Here is a 19,795-nt window from a genome sequence, read left to right as displayed (position 1 = left end):
AGCTACACAACTTCCACCCGTTAATATACAAAGGATTTGTAATCTTTAAACACATGCGACATTCTGCAAACTGCGTCCCCAGATTGGAATACTTTAAATAGCCCAGTATGTTGCACAGGCGGGCGTTCCACGTCGACATTGGCTCAATTGTTCACATCTTCAGATCGATGCTCAGGGGACTGTGCGTTAATGAATCAGATGCACCCAGCGACCCGTGCTGCAAGGACTCGCTACGCAAGTGTTATAAATATATTGACATTGGACACATTTATCAGTAACCGTAGTTGGTTTAAAGAATGCGAAAGTAGAATGCGAAAGTAAAATAATGCATTACCGAATTATCTATTTCTACAGGCAATCAAAGGGGTTTTTGTCAGGTTTTCAAAAGCATTATGGCCAGTATAATTACTTAATAATATTAGCATCAATTAGTTTCGACTCGTGCATAGAGATGAAAGCATGTAGAGAATTATTGAAATTACTATTCTAACGTATTGAAAATCAAAATCTCTATCAGGATATTTTTGACGCACTATTAAATCTTTTTACTTATTATGCATCCATAATCTTTGTGATTTCTTATAATATTAGCAGACATATACCAGACACACAGAGGTTTATAAATGCCTACATTTATATTCTTAGAGAATCCACTCCATATTCCGGCAAGAGCTTAGGGTTAATAGATAAAATCAAACATCACTTAAGCAGCTAATTTGTAGCCGAGTGATTAATTTTGCGCTGGTTTAACTTCTCCCCGCTAAGTAGCTCAGCTGGCCTCGTCTACCGATTTAATACTAATTTATGTTTAGATCGTATTAGCAGAGTATTAGTGATGCTTTTAAACAGAATAGGGTCAAAAAGTTGGTCACATTCTGTCGCTAATGAACAATCACAATGCCAGAGGAATTCTTTAGTTAACTGAACGCATGCAAGTGAATCACTTTAATTGTAATTACTTACCTTAATAACACACGAAAACCATAATTTTTAAAAACTTTATACATAGTTCTGATGGGTAATTATTACGAAAGCGAAATGTATAACCAGTGTGTGATGATAAAACATTTCATTAAACGGACTGCTTCGTAGGCGTGGTTGTATTACGGTACACCTGCAGTGCTGAGTTCTTGTATTCGATCCCCGGGTCGGACAGTGATATTGGGTTTTTCTGTTTATTGTCTGCCCAGTCTCAGATTTCGGCACATTATGGCCATAGGCTTGCCTCCTATTACATCAAGGGACGGAATACACACGTTGGAAAGTGGGTGCACCTGTCGCTCCTCTGCCTACCCATTCGGAGATAAAAAGTAATATCTACATTATATTAAATAAAGAACTATAATTCTAAACCTTAAAGTTACTTACCTACGATTCTTTGTTTTTAGTTCTCGAAGAATACAGTTTGTCATAAAAATAATTACACTGCTTGATCACAACTATTTCAAACCCTAGGATATTTTTCAATAAATTTTAATGCTGATATCTTTATCATATGATTTTCTATATAAAATAATGTACAAAATTAAACAGCAAAGTACCCAATCATGTACCCGCATGACCGTCCCTCCTCGCCTAGTCACCAGACTTGCTAATCTCAGTTTTCCTCTAGCCGAGATAACGACTTCGAGAGGCACTCGACACCGAACGACGAAACGAAGTGTCATGCAAATTTGTAGAGTGTGTCGTAAAATGTATACTAGGAAAATGCAAGTGTTTTTTAACCTAACACAATAAATTTGCTTGGTAACGTATCGCCGCAGCGGCGCAGATACCTAAAATGGCTGCGAAATGACAATGCTGAAGGCATAAAAAAATTATGCAATCCGTTTGAGTTTTTATTCTTTTTATTAAATATCTGGATGGCAATCGCGAATCATTTATCTCCCATTATGGGTTTTGATAAATTTTCGTTATCATCGATTACCAACTAGCTCTTTTTTCAATTGTTTACTGTTAAAGAAAGATGAAGAAATATCAAATAAAGTAATAATCGCCAGTGAGCAGAGGTTAGTAGTTAGTACTCCATGGCTTAAATTCTTTAAGACATCAGGTCTGCCTTTATCTTCAGCACATCGTACGTATCAAGCACGCAACAAAACCACCTATTACTATAGATACTGTCAAACAACTTGGCCCAATGCTTATAGATGTCCACGAAGAAGCGCGCGCGGGGAACTCCGCGGCGTATTGACCGAACGATTGGTAAATCAGGAACTTTTGCCTTCCGTACCCCGCTCAAGCCCCGCCTACTGGATCAACTTATTTAACAGCGTCTATACATCCGTGAACTGTTAAAATTGGAAATATTGCACCCTACTGCGCCCTAAATGAACCTGGTAAAATCACTTCAACGCCTTCGACCAGATATCCATTATACTCGCGGATTATTGCTATGTATTGTGAAAATTCAGTTAAACATTTGTTTCGACAAGGTGAAAGTTCATCTACGATCAAAACTTTAAACACAACTATGTCTAAGGGTTATAATCCTTTTCAGGTAGTGATAAAATAAACCACCTCTGACTTGGCACCCCCTCTTGTCAATATTAAAACAACCGCAGCGCATAGCAATATAAAACCTTCTTAACGTAAACAATTAGGCCAACTCGTTTTATTTTTACTTGCTATTTATTTACGGACTTGTAAGGCTCCGTCCGTGTGACGTCAAATCGTAAGGTCGGGCTACAGCGAAGTAAACCTTATAGTGGTTATCTTAAAAGCTAGTTTAATATACGACATTAGAGGTCAAAGGAAAATCCGTTGCGTATTCTAATAATTTTAGTAGGTCAAGCAAGCAATTTAATATTCATATGTATAAGACAAATTGGGGAAACGTCTATGTAAAATCATTGTCTCGCAGAAATAAATAATTTTGATCATGCGTTGGGTACGATCAAAGTATCTCATAGCTTATAACCTGTATCTTTTGTTATTCAAATTTAAAATCACCTCTCCACCACATCCATAAACAATGCAATGTATGTATACCGTGAAAGTATTGTAGTTCAGTCACTCATTTTAATATGGCAGTATATTATGGCAAAAAAAAGTTGGAAAATTACTTCACTCCACAGTTTTCATTTTTCACGCATTCCCGACTCGAGTGAAAAATTATTACTTTTAGCAGTGGAAAAAAACACCGCCCGGTATTATTTCACAGCGATAACAATCGAGTAGGTGAAGCGCTATCAAAGAATCTGGCGACCCGCGTCAAATCGTGACACTTGCGCGCCCGTGTGGAAGCAGACTTATATTATTTTCATTGTAAGCGCGCTATTAAACAGAATGGTATGATTGATTCAACAAACAGCAGTTGTCCAGGGCTTGTTATTGTAATCTGGTAGTCTGTGAACTCATCTGCTTTGGAAGGAGGGAAAAAAAGCATCCTCGTGCAGTCGTATATTATACTGACGGTAGGTATATTTGCCGAATAACCACCTAAGAAAATAACGTTATTACATACATACCTATACTATTTCTTATAAAAAAAAAGTTTTTGTCCATTACCAACCCTTTTCACCGAGAGATGTCGGATGCCACAAAAATAATTTCACATTTTACGGTTACGACTTCTTTCAGAAACTTATTTCAAGTGAAAAGATTTTAATTAAAAGAATTTAGATTATTCTTTACTTTACCAACTCACAGATAACTAAGGAATTGCCAAATCACACCGGATATTTTCAAATTTTAGCTACCTTCTTCGTGTCTTTCGCTGCATCAGTGTTTAACAATTCATTGGCACAATGTCAAAATAGGCCATGATTCTATCGAGCTTTCGAAAAGCATTGAATTTCTCGATCATCGGTGCTCTCACCGATGTTAGACGCATGCCGTGGGCTATAGACATAGATCTCTAGATTGCACGAGTTTTAGAAGTGTATACTTCATCATCATCATTGGCAATCAACATCTACGTGAGATGATTAAGTAGCGTTCATAGACGATGCGCGGTACAATATTCACCTATGCTGGTGACTTATCCGACCGATTCTGCCCGAAAGATACGACCACAGTTTTGGCAGATATTTGTATATGGTAAATTATTAAAACACAAATATCCATGCAAAATTTTAACCAAAATGAAACATTTGACCTACATAAGATAAATCAATGCATTAACATAAAATACGTTGAAGCCAGCCAGTAATGCAGCACTAAATCGACGCAACTTAGGAGAGAAAAGAGAACAATGGACTCATTGAGGCAATCAAAACTGCCTCCGACGGGCTCTCGTTTGATAAATTCTGGCGCCCGGCCAGCCCTGAATGCTGGAGATAAGGGCTGACACAAGCGTACAAGCTGACTGGAGCGTTTTGCGAATTTCTTTTATTTCATTACTCCCAAAGAAATAGAAATCTGCTAGCCCTGTTGGTAGTTATGCATTTTATCATACAATTTCACTAACTTTATCGTGTATGATTTTATATAGGAAATTACAATGAAATCTCAATAACAAAAGAAGAAATAAAATAATACGTACCTAAACAAATATTGTGACACGAACCATGACACATCGCCAAAGAATGTTGTGAAGTGATAATGAAAGAAATATTTTTTTGTAATTTTCACGGAACGCTTTGATAAATTGCGTAAAAATGATTTTGGTCGGAGTGTAAACAGTGAGCCCAACGTGACCTACATTTTCGGGGCGTTTTGGAGCTAAAAGGATATGCGATACATGCTGGTAAATTTGAATCAAACGGAAAAAACGCATGCTTCGTATGTATTATAATAGGTCTCATATATTATTTATTAAAAATATAAGGATTTATTAAACAATAACGGCCTGGTTCTTTTCATAATAAATTTTCCTTTTGCACACTTTTCATGGTGTACCGTTTAACGTTAGGAACTCTTGTAAATATATAGAGAATAAACTCAAAATCACGTAACAGGCTCATTTAGTTTTGTCCATAAAAAAATAAACTATATAGTAGAATGTGGGAATACACCCAAATGTATCACCTGCTAGTAAATTATCAACTCTGACAATTAATACTAAAATGCAAGGAATTGTGGACGCGTTTGAAAGGCGAATACTCCGAAGAACGAACTGCGACAGTAACGGTGGAAAGCCGCATCTACATCTTTCATAATGCATGCTATTCCATCCCATGCCAGATAGACTAAAAAATAATGAAAAAATAAGTTTTACCAAGTGCTAACCCTACGACAAACCAGCACCGTCGCTATTAAAGTATGTTTACCAAAATCGGATACTTCGGCCATATTTCTGGACAGTTTGCGTTCTTCAGCTTTTTAGATTGTTACGAATTTAAAGAAACAATTTCATGTTTCTTATTAAACTTTCTATTGTGGCAAAGTTTTATAATGGTTGTCATTTTGGTTTCACGATAGGACAGGGCTGCTAAAAATATACATTGATTAAAAAGCATAATATCGTATTATTTCCCCAATTATTAATTAGCAAAATGTTTTAATTTACAGTTTCCATTCTTAGGTATCGCAGATAAAGTGCAGTAAACTACCGCCCAGCCATCGCTGGGGGCTATGTTGGGGTCACCGTGCCTCTTCCGACCCCTATCAATATTACCTGCCTACATTGATAGGTGAAGTCAAGCCAACATTTTAGTACTTTACTATCAAACCAAATAAATTTTCGTGGACTCGAGGACCCCCGGTTACGAATCTCTGACCCCCGTTTTCAGGTCACGCCACCTTAGACCCCCCAAGTCTCCCGTGGACCCCTGGAAGCCCACCTAGACCACTTTGGCAATCAATGCTTTACACCATTAATTTGTTCCAGTTTTGACATCCAGTAAAATAAAGAATACAAGTAATTAACAGGATTTTGCAATAAAATGGCGTCATTTAAAAAGGAAACCTTTATAATTATGTAGTGAAAGAATTTGTAATTGAAAAGACGTTTATATGACTGCGTTTTGAATGAGTGTCCTCAGTCGAGTCACGAACTAATTGCATCCTAGTGTTGTTATAATTCAACCACTTGTTAAGACATTGCAGGTTAAATCATCTATTTACCCGTGGCACTTTACGATTATTTATCATAAAAAATAACATCTAAATACTGCCTCGGTGGCGTAGTTGTATTGCATGTCCGGTACAATAGCACTCTGAGGTCCTGGGTTCGAATCCCGGGTCGGGCAAAGTGATATTTGGGTTTTTCTGCTCAGTATCAGCCCGGAGTCTGGAATTTGTGCCCGATATGGCGATAGGCTCGCCCCCTATCACATCATGGGACGGAACATACTTGGCGAAAAGTGGGTGCCCTAGTTGCGTCTCTGCATACCCCTTCGGGGATAAAATGCGTGATGTTATGTATGTAAATACTTTGTGTATTTTTATTAGAACAGATTTGTTCAGGAACGAATTTATAGATCGACCTAGCTCTAAACTCGTATCGTATAAATACCTAGGGAATATCTAACGTGATTTGGGACGTTAATCAATGTAGGTTACATTCACGGTAATAGTCAATACGTATATAATATGCATAGCATGCAAGCATGTACCATATGAACACTGCCACCCACATCATTGGCGACGTATTTGGCTAAAGTTATTTGTCATGATCTAATTTTCGAACATTTCAAACCAGATTAGGAATATTAATGAAAGTAATCCCTAGGCAGAAGTTCAAATATGCAATACAAATGAGTTTAGGCGTCCGGCCGTGCGGCATGCATTAGTAAATTAGGAGAAAGACTGTCTGTCTGGCGGACAGTTGGCACCACACTGAGCTAGCTCTTTTTAACAAGACTTATGTATATCGCAAACATACGCCGATATGGGAACTCAAACTAGTTTTGTGATTTCGTACCACGTAGTTGAGTAGGTATTGAGTATACTGCCGAGTTTTAGAATAAAGAATATTATCATAGCGATTAAAGACGCAAACAAACATTCAGTACTTTTAAAACCATAACATCACTTTTAACACCTAGGTATTGAACCAGTATACAAATTTATGCATATAATCAACTAAACTATCTTGAACTATAAGGAACTCTATTCATACATTCTAGTGGAAATATACGCTTTAAAGTAAAGCAGCGGAATGTGTCAACACCACACGAGAATCTACTGTATTGGGAAAGCTAGGCTTTACACGGCTTTCGTTCCAACGCGACGGAAACTACGAGTAATGGCCGGTAGTAGAGCTGCGTTGGTGTGGGCATTAGCAAAGAAGGATATGAAAATGACAAAATATAGAGGCACAAAGCGAAGTCGGATAGAAGAATTGGTAGGCACGACTACGCGGTTACTTTGATAACCAAACTCACATGTTGAATAAAGAGCATCTTTAGAGAACGCTTAGCCGAGCATGCTTGTAGAAAAAAAATACAATTAACATGCCATCTCCCTTTTCCTGAACATTTATACCACAAGGTGGAGAGCGCCAGATGTTTTCTGAAATCTCCAGAAAATCGACAAAAAACGAGTAACGGACACCATTCTACTAGTGCATCCAAGCTTAAATGTTTACTACATAAAGCGTCAGACTTTAAACTGCCCGCTAAGAAGGAATAGGAACAACATGATTACCGTCATGTTTTAACATGAAGATATTACCAAACAAAACGTTTCGTGTGGTTATTGGACGAGATATTACTCGCACATGAAAATCTTTTTTAAAAGTCTACCTCAGTACTCAATAATAAAAGAACTCATAGATATGCTAGCCACCAATTTGAGCTGAGTTATCTATCAATTGGTCAATGCTAATAATTTTATACAGCCGAATACTGAGTCAAGCCCAACAAGCTAACCATTTGACGTCAACTTTTACTGTGCCAACAACAATACATAGAAGTGCATGGCACTGCACTGCAGTAGTCAATATGTTACGATATTAGCTCCCAGATTTAAAGTTAATTTAAGTAATATGTTTTATCAGTTGCAGGTTCTATGAAACGAACTACAGCTATATATGAAAAGGAAGAAGGAAATTGAGTAAGCCAGAAGCATACACATCACCTATACCGATATTCCAAAGACGCCGGGGACCCACGTTAGTTCCGGCACACCCGTGCGGAACTGAGACTAGCGCACCAGACTTCGAGACGTCGTGTGCATATCAAGATGTACGGCAGAATATAAATTATATGTTTATGGTTCAGTTATTCATAACAGTTTCGGCCGGGCACGAGTGCCTGCCGCAATATTCTATATCTCGTGAGAGCTTTTGAATTTCGAATGCGTTTTTAAAACGTAGCAAACTTAAGTGTGTACTGGAAGTGTTAGACAGGGATCCAAGTAGGTCCATAAGCATCTATAGTTTGACCAAGTTAGTTTAAGTTTCTTGATGTAGAAGAGTTTTATTCCCATGGCATTGTGGGAGCTATTTAAATTATACATATGACATAGGTGACTGGATACGATAAAAGTTTTAGATAGATACATAAAAATATAAATTCCAGAGCTTCAGGGTCATATAGTTTTAAACTTGAAACTTGTTAGTTCAAGCCGACAAATCATTTACAACGTAACAAAATGAAATTCGACTAACCTAAATACAAAAACAAAGCTAATCTAAATTGCGAGCAGGTCAATAAGTCTTGTCTAATTTCGTGCATTCGGCCCACATTGTACGATGTTATCGACGCCACTAGAGATATCTACCGAAGATTCAACTTCCTACTTTATTCAGTAATTGGTTCCATATAAGCTGGTTAACTTAAACACATACGTGTTTTATCTTGTTATCTTAGTATCGGTGTTGCTTAAGCATGTGAAACGTGTCTACGTAGCGTTTAAGCAATTTTCATTTATCGAAAATGGATGATCAGGTTTTAAATATCTTATATACGTAAAACTCAGTAGATAACGTAGTGACAAGCACTGTTTTCATTCGATTTAAAGAAGCCATTCAAGTCAACCAAATTACTGCGTATCAAAAGAAGTGACATCCAATGTCCCGAGGTGACAGAGGCGTTGCAGTAATCTACAATTTAATAATCTACGGTGTTGCTGTTTATCATCCAATTGTATAGGAATTTACCTATTATGCGATATATTTTGACCGGCGTTGCAGTCACCACGCAGGCTGTAATGTCCGTTCATTGATCATAACACGTTACTAACACAATCGTTCATTTCATTATTCAACGTGATTCAACCATATATTTAATAACATAGGAACAATACCCGCAAACAGATGTGACGTCACTAACTCAGTTCATCACTATCATCATCACGAGTCGACAATAGAATATTAGTTTCCCATTTGTTTTGTTTACAAAACGTATACATATATCATCTGTATATGTACCTACACAGAATATATATGTATATTTTAAGATATTACAAATCATTTTATTAGGTACTACGTTTACGGGTTAAACAACCAACTTATTTGTTTAAGGACTCGGACTTAAGTCTAATTAAGCGCCACAAATCCCTCATTGGAAGGGTAAATTTGAAATAAATACAATAATAATATATGTATTGCTTAAAGAAAAATATTCATCGTAAATGATTTCTACGAATATAATTTATTCTGCTCGTACTAACTACCTCAAATAAATTGTAAATTAAATGGTGATTAATAACGGCGAAGTAATATCAATAGATCTATTGAATAGCAGTTAATTTGCGTAATGTAATTATCGAATTTGATTACCACAGAGTGGAATAAAGCGCATACTCATGTCAATTATAACGTCCCGAGAGTACATTTTCAATACAAATGCCTAAACCAGGTCAGTGTATACAATAGTAGGCATCACTGCGCAAAAAGTTGCATCACTAATGACAATTTCGATTTACAAAGTGCTTCGTGGCACTTTAATACGTTCTTGACCGTGAAATATAATTTATGTAATGCCTAGTAAACCCTGACTAAAGTGTTTTTAAAACCGGAACACAACAATGAATACATACCTATTGTTTGGTAGGTATAATTGGCGACGAAATGGTATCTACCCAAGACAGATTGTCGCCTATCAGAACTCAAGTACAAATTAAAATAATTTGTAAAAACGAATAATATGTTTTATTGATGACCCTATATTGTACTGGTCTCTACATAATATTTTTCTTTGACAATGTTTACGTCGTCTCATGCCCCAATACTATCGATAAAAATGCACAATTCCTTGAAATACAAACAAACAATTTTCACTCATAAAAATTCCACACAAGCATACCAACAACCTTTTATGCGGCCCAAAAAAAGCCATTACATAAGAATACAATGGTGTCCAAACGGGCGGTGAGTGCAAAAAGAGCATGACATCACCCAGGGCCTTCATTCTATATATTAAATCGTTCATATTACCCGCGGGTTTCGACTTTTAAATAAAATCACTAATGAATTTCGAAGGATAAGATTCGCTTTTAATTTATTGCTCAATACTAGTCACGGTGGAAGATTGAAAATAGTCATACAATAAAAACACGTATTATTCTCTAAACTGGTTTTAATTAGGTCAATCACAATTAAAGGGTATTATTACTGAAGTAAAAATAATTATTGTTAATGTTATTAAACAGCAGGGTGGGAATTTTTTTACACAGTTGAGTGATATTTAACTTAAGAGAAATATAGGCAATATTTTATAACATACATACATAGTATCACGCCTTTATCCCGTAGGGGTAGGCAGAGACTATAGATTGGCACTTTGCACGATCCTGGCATACTTCTCGCGCTTCCTCAATCTTCATTAATCTTTTCATGCATTCCCCCCGATTCCGGGTACTTTTGACCTGGCCTTATAACAAACGTATACAATTGGCAAAATAACAGACGAAACAGTGGAGCCATTTTTAAAAAGAAGAAAACAGACACAGTGCGTTTATAAGTAGGGTAGTTAATGACTAATTATACTAATATCTAATAATTAATCAACTACATTGTCTATTTATTGTATGATGATCGATAACATACTCATATATTGTAAACACGGTTTAGGCGTGACATGATTTCTGTGTGATATGTTATTTATTGTACAGAATTAAGACTCGGGTGTGGTGCGCCCACGACGCGATGTGCCTGTCTCACCTTGACCAAAGTACCATTAGTACTATGTATGTTTGAAATTAATTTGAAAAGTTGTTTATTTTGTTTTATTGTAAGCTGAGTTGCCCCGTCATAACACATTTGAGCACTGACATAAAATCAATAAAAAATCTGGCGAATATTCCTTTACTAATATGTAAATGCGAAAGTTTTTGAAAATGTTTGGATGTTCTTATGTTTGTTAGTAGATATTTGGAATACGTCTAAATCCTAGGCCATCTTAGGAGATGAAGTAGTGTAGGTGTTAATCCAGGGAGTAACACCTACACTACTTTCTATCCCGGTAATTTGCTGCGATGGGAAATAATGTTTTTGTTTTTTTTTTTTGTTAAAAAGATATGGCATTGGTCTCGTACAATCTTTTATACTTTTGTAGCAAGAAAGGCTAATGACGCGGACAAACCCGCGAGAAATACTTAGTGCTCAATAAAACACCATTTGAAAAAGGCGATAGCCTAGTTGGGTGTAGAACGGACTGCCGAGACGAATGTCCACAGGATCAAATCCCAAGGGCACACACCTCTGACTTTTCTAAAAAATCATGTGTGTATTCTTTGTGAATTTATCGTTCGCTTTAACGGTGAAGGAAAACATCGTGAGGAAACCTGCACAGCTGAGAAGTTCTCTATAGGAATTTCGAAGGTGTGTGAAGTCTACCAATCCGCACTAGGCCAGCGTGGTGGACTAAGGCCTAATCCCTCTCAGTAGTAGAGGAGGCCCGTGCTCAGCAGTGGGCAACTATATAATACAGGGCTGATATTATTATTATTATTAATCCATAAAACTAAATCATAATATCTTTAATTTAGGTAAATCTTTTATATCGGAAATTCTATTCCTTATAACGACGGAACCCCATTTCGTGATCTCTATTTTCACCCTCCTACTCGTCCGCCGCACCTCTGAGGTCAACTGGTCATGTATCTTGCATACATATTCGTATTAAAATTAATTATGCGCGCGCCATTGCAGAAGACTCTCGAAACTTAAACCACTTTGGGAAGTACTAAGTAACGATGGCCGAGTGAGCTCTAATGTAGCATTAATGGGTAGTGCAGTGTCTGAATTATGATTTACTCGCTTTATAGAGTACAATAAAGCTGTATTTAAAAATGTAAGTTAAAAAATGTATGCTACGGAATAAAAATGTTGACAAGATAAAAAGGGTGAGTTATAATGCAACTAAATAGGCATCATCACATTGTTTGCAATGGGGTGCAAACATTCTTTTCTTTTGGTTTAGAAGATATTGTAACCAGTTTAGTAACTCAGTAATCATGAAAATTATAAATTTAAAGTAATTTCTTCATTAGCTATTTATTCAAGAAAGAAAACTGACGGTGATACGTATTAAAATAAATATTTAATATCAGAACTAAAATGATATCCAACTACTACCTCTTAAAATGTGCTAATGCCTCGTAAGCAAATCTCAGCATCAAAATTCTAACACCAGCCCAGCCGTAACAAGAATTGAATGAAGTAACGACTGGAGGTTAGGTCGATTTTAATGTGTCCGCACTCCCCGACATGCTATAAATAACTCATGTCAATGAATACGACGAGGGTATGTCCGTTACATGTAACTAGGCGTACTGATAAAACATTTTACGACGAAATATTTCATGAATGAGACTTGCTGCGAAAGCTCAGTTTTTGAGAACCTGTACTGTTCGTTGTATTCAGTTACTAAGCACATTGTATTTCTGAACCCTGAACAATTATATTTTGGGGATTTGGGCATTAATGAAAGAAACGAGAACTGTATCTACAGAAAATATCCTTTAAATGGTTCCCAGCTTGGAACTAGCCGCATATCATTGATTACCGAGATATGACACTTACATGAGTCATCACTACGTACTGGCATAATACCTGCATGCCTTGATTTTTACTTACTTCTGAATTCTGAATACACGTCATAAAGTGTATAATATAACTATATTATTGACTAATAATACATAACATTTGACCCAGTTGTCAATCAAAGCTGGTTGGTTGTAAACACGAGCATGAGTCGCGGATTTGAAAGGCTCGCGTTAAGGTCGCGCTGGATGAGACCCGCTGAATGCAGCAGGGAAACTGTGATCAATAAGTTCGGGCGAATTACATTCGATACACTGACGCTAAGGTATTTATACGTTTTGGATAGCATGTACGATTATGAATTCATTTAACTGATAAAGATTATTATTATACGACCGGCAAAGTAGACAGCAATTGATCTCTATGAACTTAGCGACAACAGCTTAATTTCAACCAACAAATCTCATTATATGGACATAAAGCGCCGAAATTGTGACGCCATCTAATCGCTGCAGCAATTAGCTGACCAGAGAGCATTTACAACGGCGGTACATTTGTAGCCAGCCGGGCGGCTAACGAGGTCGCACGGCTAATAAACGCCATGGAACAACTAATGAAACACCAGCCTGGCGGCTACACTAATATCGCAGGACTACTGACGGCTATCCACAGACGCAACGGTAAACCTTATTGAACATTTCCTAATAAAAATTCTTTTCGTCCTTACAACAATAGGTACTAAAAGAATTTGAAACAGATTCGCAGTCAGAATTTTGAAGTCAAAATGAGAGCATTTCTCTATCCTTATAGTAGACATCAAGACGTGTGGACTCAGGTAGTGGACATGGACTCGAGATGAAACCGAAACATATGCAAATTTCAGTTTTCTTTTAAAGTTTCTCGTCGTGCTCGTTCAAATAAATGAGTCAGCAAAATCAGAAATAGGAAAGGAAACAATGAACCTACGACTAACCATGACACAACAAAGAAACTGATGATAAAAGAGAACATCTTACATTAATTGAGTACATAAAATATACCCATGTCGTTTAGATTAAACACACCCAGCACTGAATGAGGCAACAGAATATTCGTTTTTGTGACAAATAACCTGGCGCCTTCTCAGGTAATAAGCGCCAGCAAGCCAACTGCTACAAATTACAGCAGCTAACTTAAAGCAACATCAAATTGTACAGTTCCCCCGCTGCTACAACTTTTTGAATAAAATCGCTTGATTTAAGTGACAGATAATTCAGACTATGTAATTGAGGAGGCCCTAGTTTCAAATCCCTAGATTGGATAATCTACATTTATTTGTATTTCTGTTTGTTAAAACATGGTGCAAGGTATCTGTAATTGTATTTTGTACCAAACACATTGGTAAGCTCTAGCATATGTGACGGATATAAACTCAACGAATCATTGATGCACAAATTGAATGATGTCTCCCACCTTTTCAAAGGGTTGTACTTCTAGGTTTACAAAATATATCATATTCTTCTAATGCTTATAAAATTCGATCAGAACTGTCATAATTAACTTAACAATCCAACCTTAGCACATATTATTAAAGTTTTACCTTTGAGAATCAGGTTAAATCGCATTCCCATTAAATAATTATATCTTTGATGCAGAAAAAAGTTAATTGCAACTCGAGCAATGGAAACTACGTACATAATTAAAACTAGAGTGAAGTGATGCAAGGCGAGCGAGCGTGTGAAATTTTAACTATTATTTACACTTTAATACTATCTTAATAAATATATTATAAAACAAATATATAAAACCGCAAATTTTATCTACAGCACCAAGCCAACGAACTATTAACCTGGCGCTATTTCTCTTTAGAGAAAATATATATCATGTAGGAATCTAATACAAACAATTTTAATACACCACGAGATGATGAGACGATACGAAAATGATACGTATGTCACGTATTGTGCATCGCTCCTTATCAAGAGCAGTCGCGCGAATATCCGATGATATATATGCCTTTTTATTTTCAAAGAGGCTCGACAAAATCAGTTCAATGAACTTTATACAGTCTAGAATATAAAGAAAGAGAAATACTCCGCCTGGATGTTATGAGCGCTTACAGGGTAAATGAGATTACGGCGTCCAATTGCGAAAGGTGATTGTCTCAATTGATTTCACGAGCTGCCGTAGAACTTGTGACCTAATTTACCAGATACTGGCTTGGAACTTTCAGTTACTACTGCTTCCAACAAGACTTACGTTGAAAATGATTTCCTATAATCATATTTTTATAGAACTTGATGGAGAGAAGATCACATCGTATACCTGGAATGTTTTACACAAACCGAACCATTCATGTGTACCACATTCTTAGCATTATCACGCCATCGCCCAAGTAAACATGGCCTATGCCAACTACACGCCAGAAAGTGCTTCAAACAATTACCGGTGGATATTTGACATCACAGACACATCGACGGTAAATACTGCGTGTAGGTTAGTTAGGTATTTTATATATGAAAATATAAATAAGAATTATGTAATTTTAAGATGTTACAACAACAATGCTACACAAATATAATAAACAAGAACGATATGAAGGTCGTGTTGAAGGAATCACTCTGCGGAAAAGCCCGCCTATTTTAACACCATTTTTAAAATTAGATATATTATGTAACTCAATATAATTATATTTTTTTTTCTTACGTGGTACAAACAGTTTTCTATCTACAGACCTACTTATTGAACAGAAACTGAATGCGCTGAAACGAATGCGTACAATAACGATAAAGAAAACAACGGCACGAAACTTCACATAAAACTTTATTTGGATTAAAAAAACACGGACGAAACAATGAAATAAGACGCGATTACGACAAACTTGGATACTATTTACTTTGTTATCTATAGATCGCGTGCAGGTTAAAAGAAAAAATGTACATTCTCTAGCTCCGATGTGAACATATCTTGTGAAATTCAATTTAAGTAACTAAGAAACATAAAATTCCGTTGTTGCCTGAATTTAGAACTGCGTTGTAATCGTGCAATGACCGCCCCGTGTCTACCTAATCTCGGAATTGGCTAGCCAGCAATCAATACTATGTCGACAGCAAAATGACCGAGTATTATAAGACTTACATTTCAGGACGAGCAACGCAATGCAGTACTTTTTAACTCAAAGTTCATGTCGCAGTTATTAGATCGAATAATCTACTCAATATAAAAGAAAACCATTCTTCCACATCTTTGTCATAAAACAAACCATAAACCTAGAATTTGAAAATCGAAACATCGAACATCCAAATATCGCCACAATGCAATCGCATCGCAACACGAACGCAATCATGTCTCCGCTCCCAACGGCCGCCTCCCTGCTCAGGGTGAACGAACAGCAAGTTAATTGAATCCCGGTACTAACATCCAACCAAATGTCCAGATACGAGATTGCAACACTCCTTTGATCTGCAGGCTTATGTGGTTATTGCTGATGATCAAGGACGGGTTGAGGACGGTCAAGTCGCGTCTAAACAAAAAATCGATGGGACAGAGCAAATGTATAAATGCCCCGCGTACCGCTTTGTGATTTTAGTACAGAGGTTTGTCACTAACAAACCAATAAATAAATTCATCATAATCCTGAATATAAAGTTTATGTAATGTTTATGTAACGAATTTATCGTATAATAAATATCAAATATTGCAAACAATTAAATAATATTAGTACATAGTCGGGTTAAATTATCGATTTATAAACTTTTCCTTTCTCTAAATCTTTAAGAATCGAAACAGATTATTATATACATAAATTTGGAATACCGTTCAAAAATCATAAGACAGAAAATGGACAGAAAATGCAACTACTCTTGACTAGCATAAGCTGGCAAGTAGATGTTAGGTGCTCTTAGGTAATCAACAAACTATAAAAAAACCACTTTCCTAACTAGGGAAGATTAATATTGATTCTAATAAATTATACCCTCTTATCACAACGTTATCATGATTAAATACATCTTTTATAAACAATTTAAGTTCACCAACCCACATACATAGGAGCAAGGTAGCTTCATTATACTCCAAAATCCAAACATCTCCATTGAATAGATGAGACACCTACTCCTACAAGAAAACAAGACTGTAGATAGGAAGCAGTCACATACTTGAAGAATATCTCAAATGTTACATCATATCAATTTCGAGCCACTAAATGCATATCAATCATAATAAATTCGTGAAGAGTCCATCAATCATTCCCTATCGTCGTTCAACTTCTAAGGGTTAAAAATCTTCAGATGATACGTTCAAATTGAGAATCTTAAGTCGTGGTCATACAGAAAGCTTTTAAAGCGTGCGTAAGGCGCTATAACACCTCGCACTGATATGACGCGACTTCGCGCAAATACGAACAACAGATGTATTGTTTGCATTGATAAACACTGATTACTAAATACTGCATGCCCTAGCGTACGCATTTTCATTGAAAGTATCTACAGAGTAGATTAATAAGTATGCAACACATTTACAGTACACGTCACCGACGCTACATAGTTTTGACGAGCGCTAAGAATGCTTACTGTTTGAACAAACTTTTATGCTTGAACATGAGTGTTAATCATGATGTATACGAAGGTTTTATTTATGATGACGAATAAATGAAATATGTTATTCTGTTGCGAAATATTCGACACATTTATTTGAATATCTTGAGTAACCCTTAGTGATACGGTTTGGACACGGATCTAAATCTAAAGCTATCTGATCCCATATAAATTTATACAATAGGGATTCTATTTGCCAACCATTAAGCAAACGGAGAGTATTATCAAACACTTGTTATTTGGGTGATATCCTGTGAAGAAAGAATGTAGAATGTTACCCTGTGAAGTCTTCCAAACTTAGACAAACGAAGACGGTAGGTGAAGGAGAAGGAGGAATATATCGATACGACAAGCGCTGTACAATCTCATTCACAGCTTTATTACGAGGTCCTGGGTTGTATTGGTACTAATATGAGTACGATTGGCAACCGGAATGTTTTCAATTACACAAGCCATTTGCATTCGATATCAAGTTCATTGAAAAATGGAAACCAGGACGTATGGCAGCATTGTCAGGAAAAGTCCAGAACAAACCCGTAAGCTTTATGCCCATTGTCACAGCTCATCTTGCACTGGCTTCGTGCTTAAGTACTTCACGGCGACCCCATCAAAAGTGAATAACTTTTGTTGACCGAAACAGGGCACGGAGTTGTAATTGGAAAACGCGGTTGCCGCTGGTGTTTAACTTCGACACGTTTCGGAGGTGACATCGGGTTTATGTTAGCGAAGTGGCTTTGTGCCTGTTCGTGCTGGGAATACGAGCGTGTGAGTTTTTTTAATACGATAATAGCAAAGTGAGTTCATTCCGCCTGATGCAAAAAGAAGTCTAGAGACAAATTTTTGTTTTTGTGACGTCAAATCAATTAGCTTATTCTGATTGAACTGCATCTCACTCCAAATGGACCAACGCTTAAAGAACTCAATACTGTGAGATCTTAGGCATTTTAGAGACTAGATAGTGAGTAGGTTTGCATCTCAAAACTAACGTTGTGACTACGCAAAATTTGTGAACAAACACATGTATGCCAGTGATGTATATATAAAGTACTTCGGTATTCCACAATCCATGTGCGTGACGATCTGATAAATTAAACCCTAAAACCTAACCAATCAACCTTCCACTCCCACTCGAAATTTCGCCTAATAACTTATGATAATGCATATCGCCTACTATAAGTTTTAATGTATTGCTACTTAATAATGGAAATTGATATCAATTAAGATTATTGGTTTATTGCTCAAACCTCTTGTGAACCAATCTACTCACATTAATAATTCCAAACGGCAATTCATTTATAATCGCCTGTGCCTTTGTTTTTGCTCTACAGATACTTTTCACAGCATTACTTTGCCTTAATGGGTATTCAGCGATCACATAAAAACGAAATATGTAAATTGGCCTCCCTAATTTGATTTAATTTTGAAAATCCATTATATTCAACACGAAATCTTTGCTCTGCAATAATTACTGCTAAAGTACAGGAAGTAAGAATCAAATCATCCATCAAACGGTCGTAAATTGCGGTCCCCTTCAAGCTGAAGATTGAACATTTCATCAGTGTCTGTGGTCATTAGTGGTGGACTCACCTGTATCTGGAACATGGATATTGTGTCGTCCAACATCTGCACCCTGACGGCGAGCATCTTGCCGCCCTTCTTCGGCGTGGCGGGCGGAGTGCGCGCGCCGCCGGCGCCGTCCACCCCCGCCGGTGTGCTGGCCGAGTGGTGCATGCGGCCTGACAAACCAACACCCATTAATATCGTTGTGACGAAACTAATCTCATAATATGAGTGACCGAGATTGGTTGTGATAGGTAAAGAGCCTATAAAAATTCTACTATCAAATTAAAGCATAAGAATATAGATCGATTAGGAAGCAATCGCATTCCTTTCCCAATTAAACAGCTGTTGCTTAAACAAAGAGTAAATAATACAATGTATTTAATATTGTAATAAATTTTAAAAACAAAACTCAACCGACGCGACAAATAATAAAAAAATAGTTCATTAAAGAAAATTATACTCAGGATCCGAATGCATGGTCATTGACTTGAGAAAGGCAACTTAATTAGTTGACAAGCTCTTACTTCTTAATTGGCAAGCAGCCCGTAATTATTGCAATTTAGTATGAGAAGGATATAGAACGTTACATTTTCTACATCTTAATACTAGAAGTTAACGTAGTTTTAGTAAAACAACTATTTGTACTGAAAAACTCCTTGTAACTGGCGGTTGTGAAGTATTTTTTCCAACTCCTAAATTCCAATGCATGGCCTATGTAGATGTATATGTACAAATCGAGTGATAGATCTCATGGATGCGTTTGTTTGAATATCAGCACATACAAGCACCGATCCAACTATTTCTGCCTCCTAGCATCAAAGCATTGTTTTGTTGCGATTTT

At 36.7% G+C, this 19,795-nt stretch overlaps 1 protein-coding gene across 4 annotated transcripts in view; it reads right to left on the bottom strand.

The window, feature by feature from the left end:
- LOC115448812 (FERM, ARHGEF and pleckstrin domain-containing protein 1) overlaps positions 1-19,795 on the bottom strand; it is a 64,737-nt gene that overhangs the window by 40,583 nt on the left and 4,359 nt on the right. For all 4 annotated transcript variants that reach the window (XM_037444789.1, XM_037444792.1, XM_037444791.1 and 1 more), the window contains exon 3: positions 18,979-19,127. In XM_037444789.1, coding sequence (XP_037300686.1) covers positions 18,979-19,127 — 149 coding nt within the window. The remainder of the gene's footprint in view (positions 1-18,978; positions 19,128-19,795) is intronic.

This window comes from Manduca sexta, chromosome 28 (genome assembly GCF_014839805.1).
Source record: "Manduca sexta isolate Smith_Timp_Sample1 chromosome 28, JHU_Msex_v1.0, whole genome shotgun sequence".
In the NCBI taxonomy this organism is placed as follows: domain Eukaryota; kingdom Metazoa; phylum Arthropoda; class Insecta; order Lepidoptera; family Sphingidae; genus Manduca; species Manduca sexta.
Note: the sequence above shows the minus strand (reverse complement) of the source record. Positions and strands in the feature narration are given on the sequence as shown.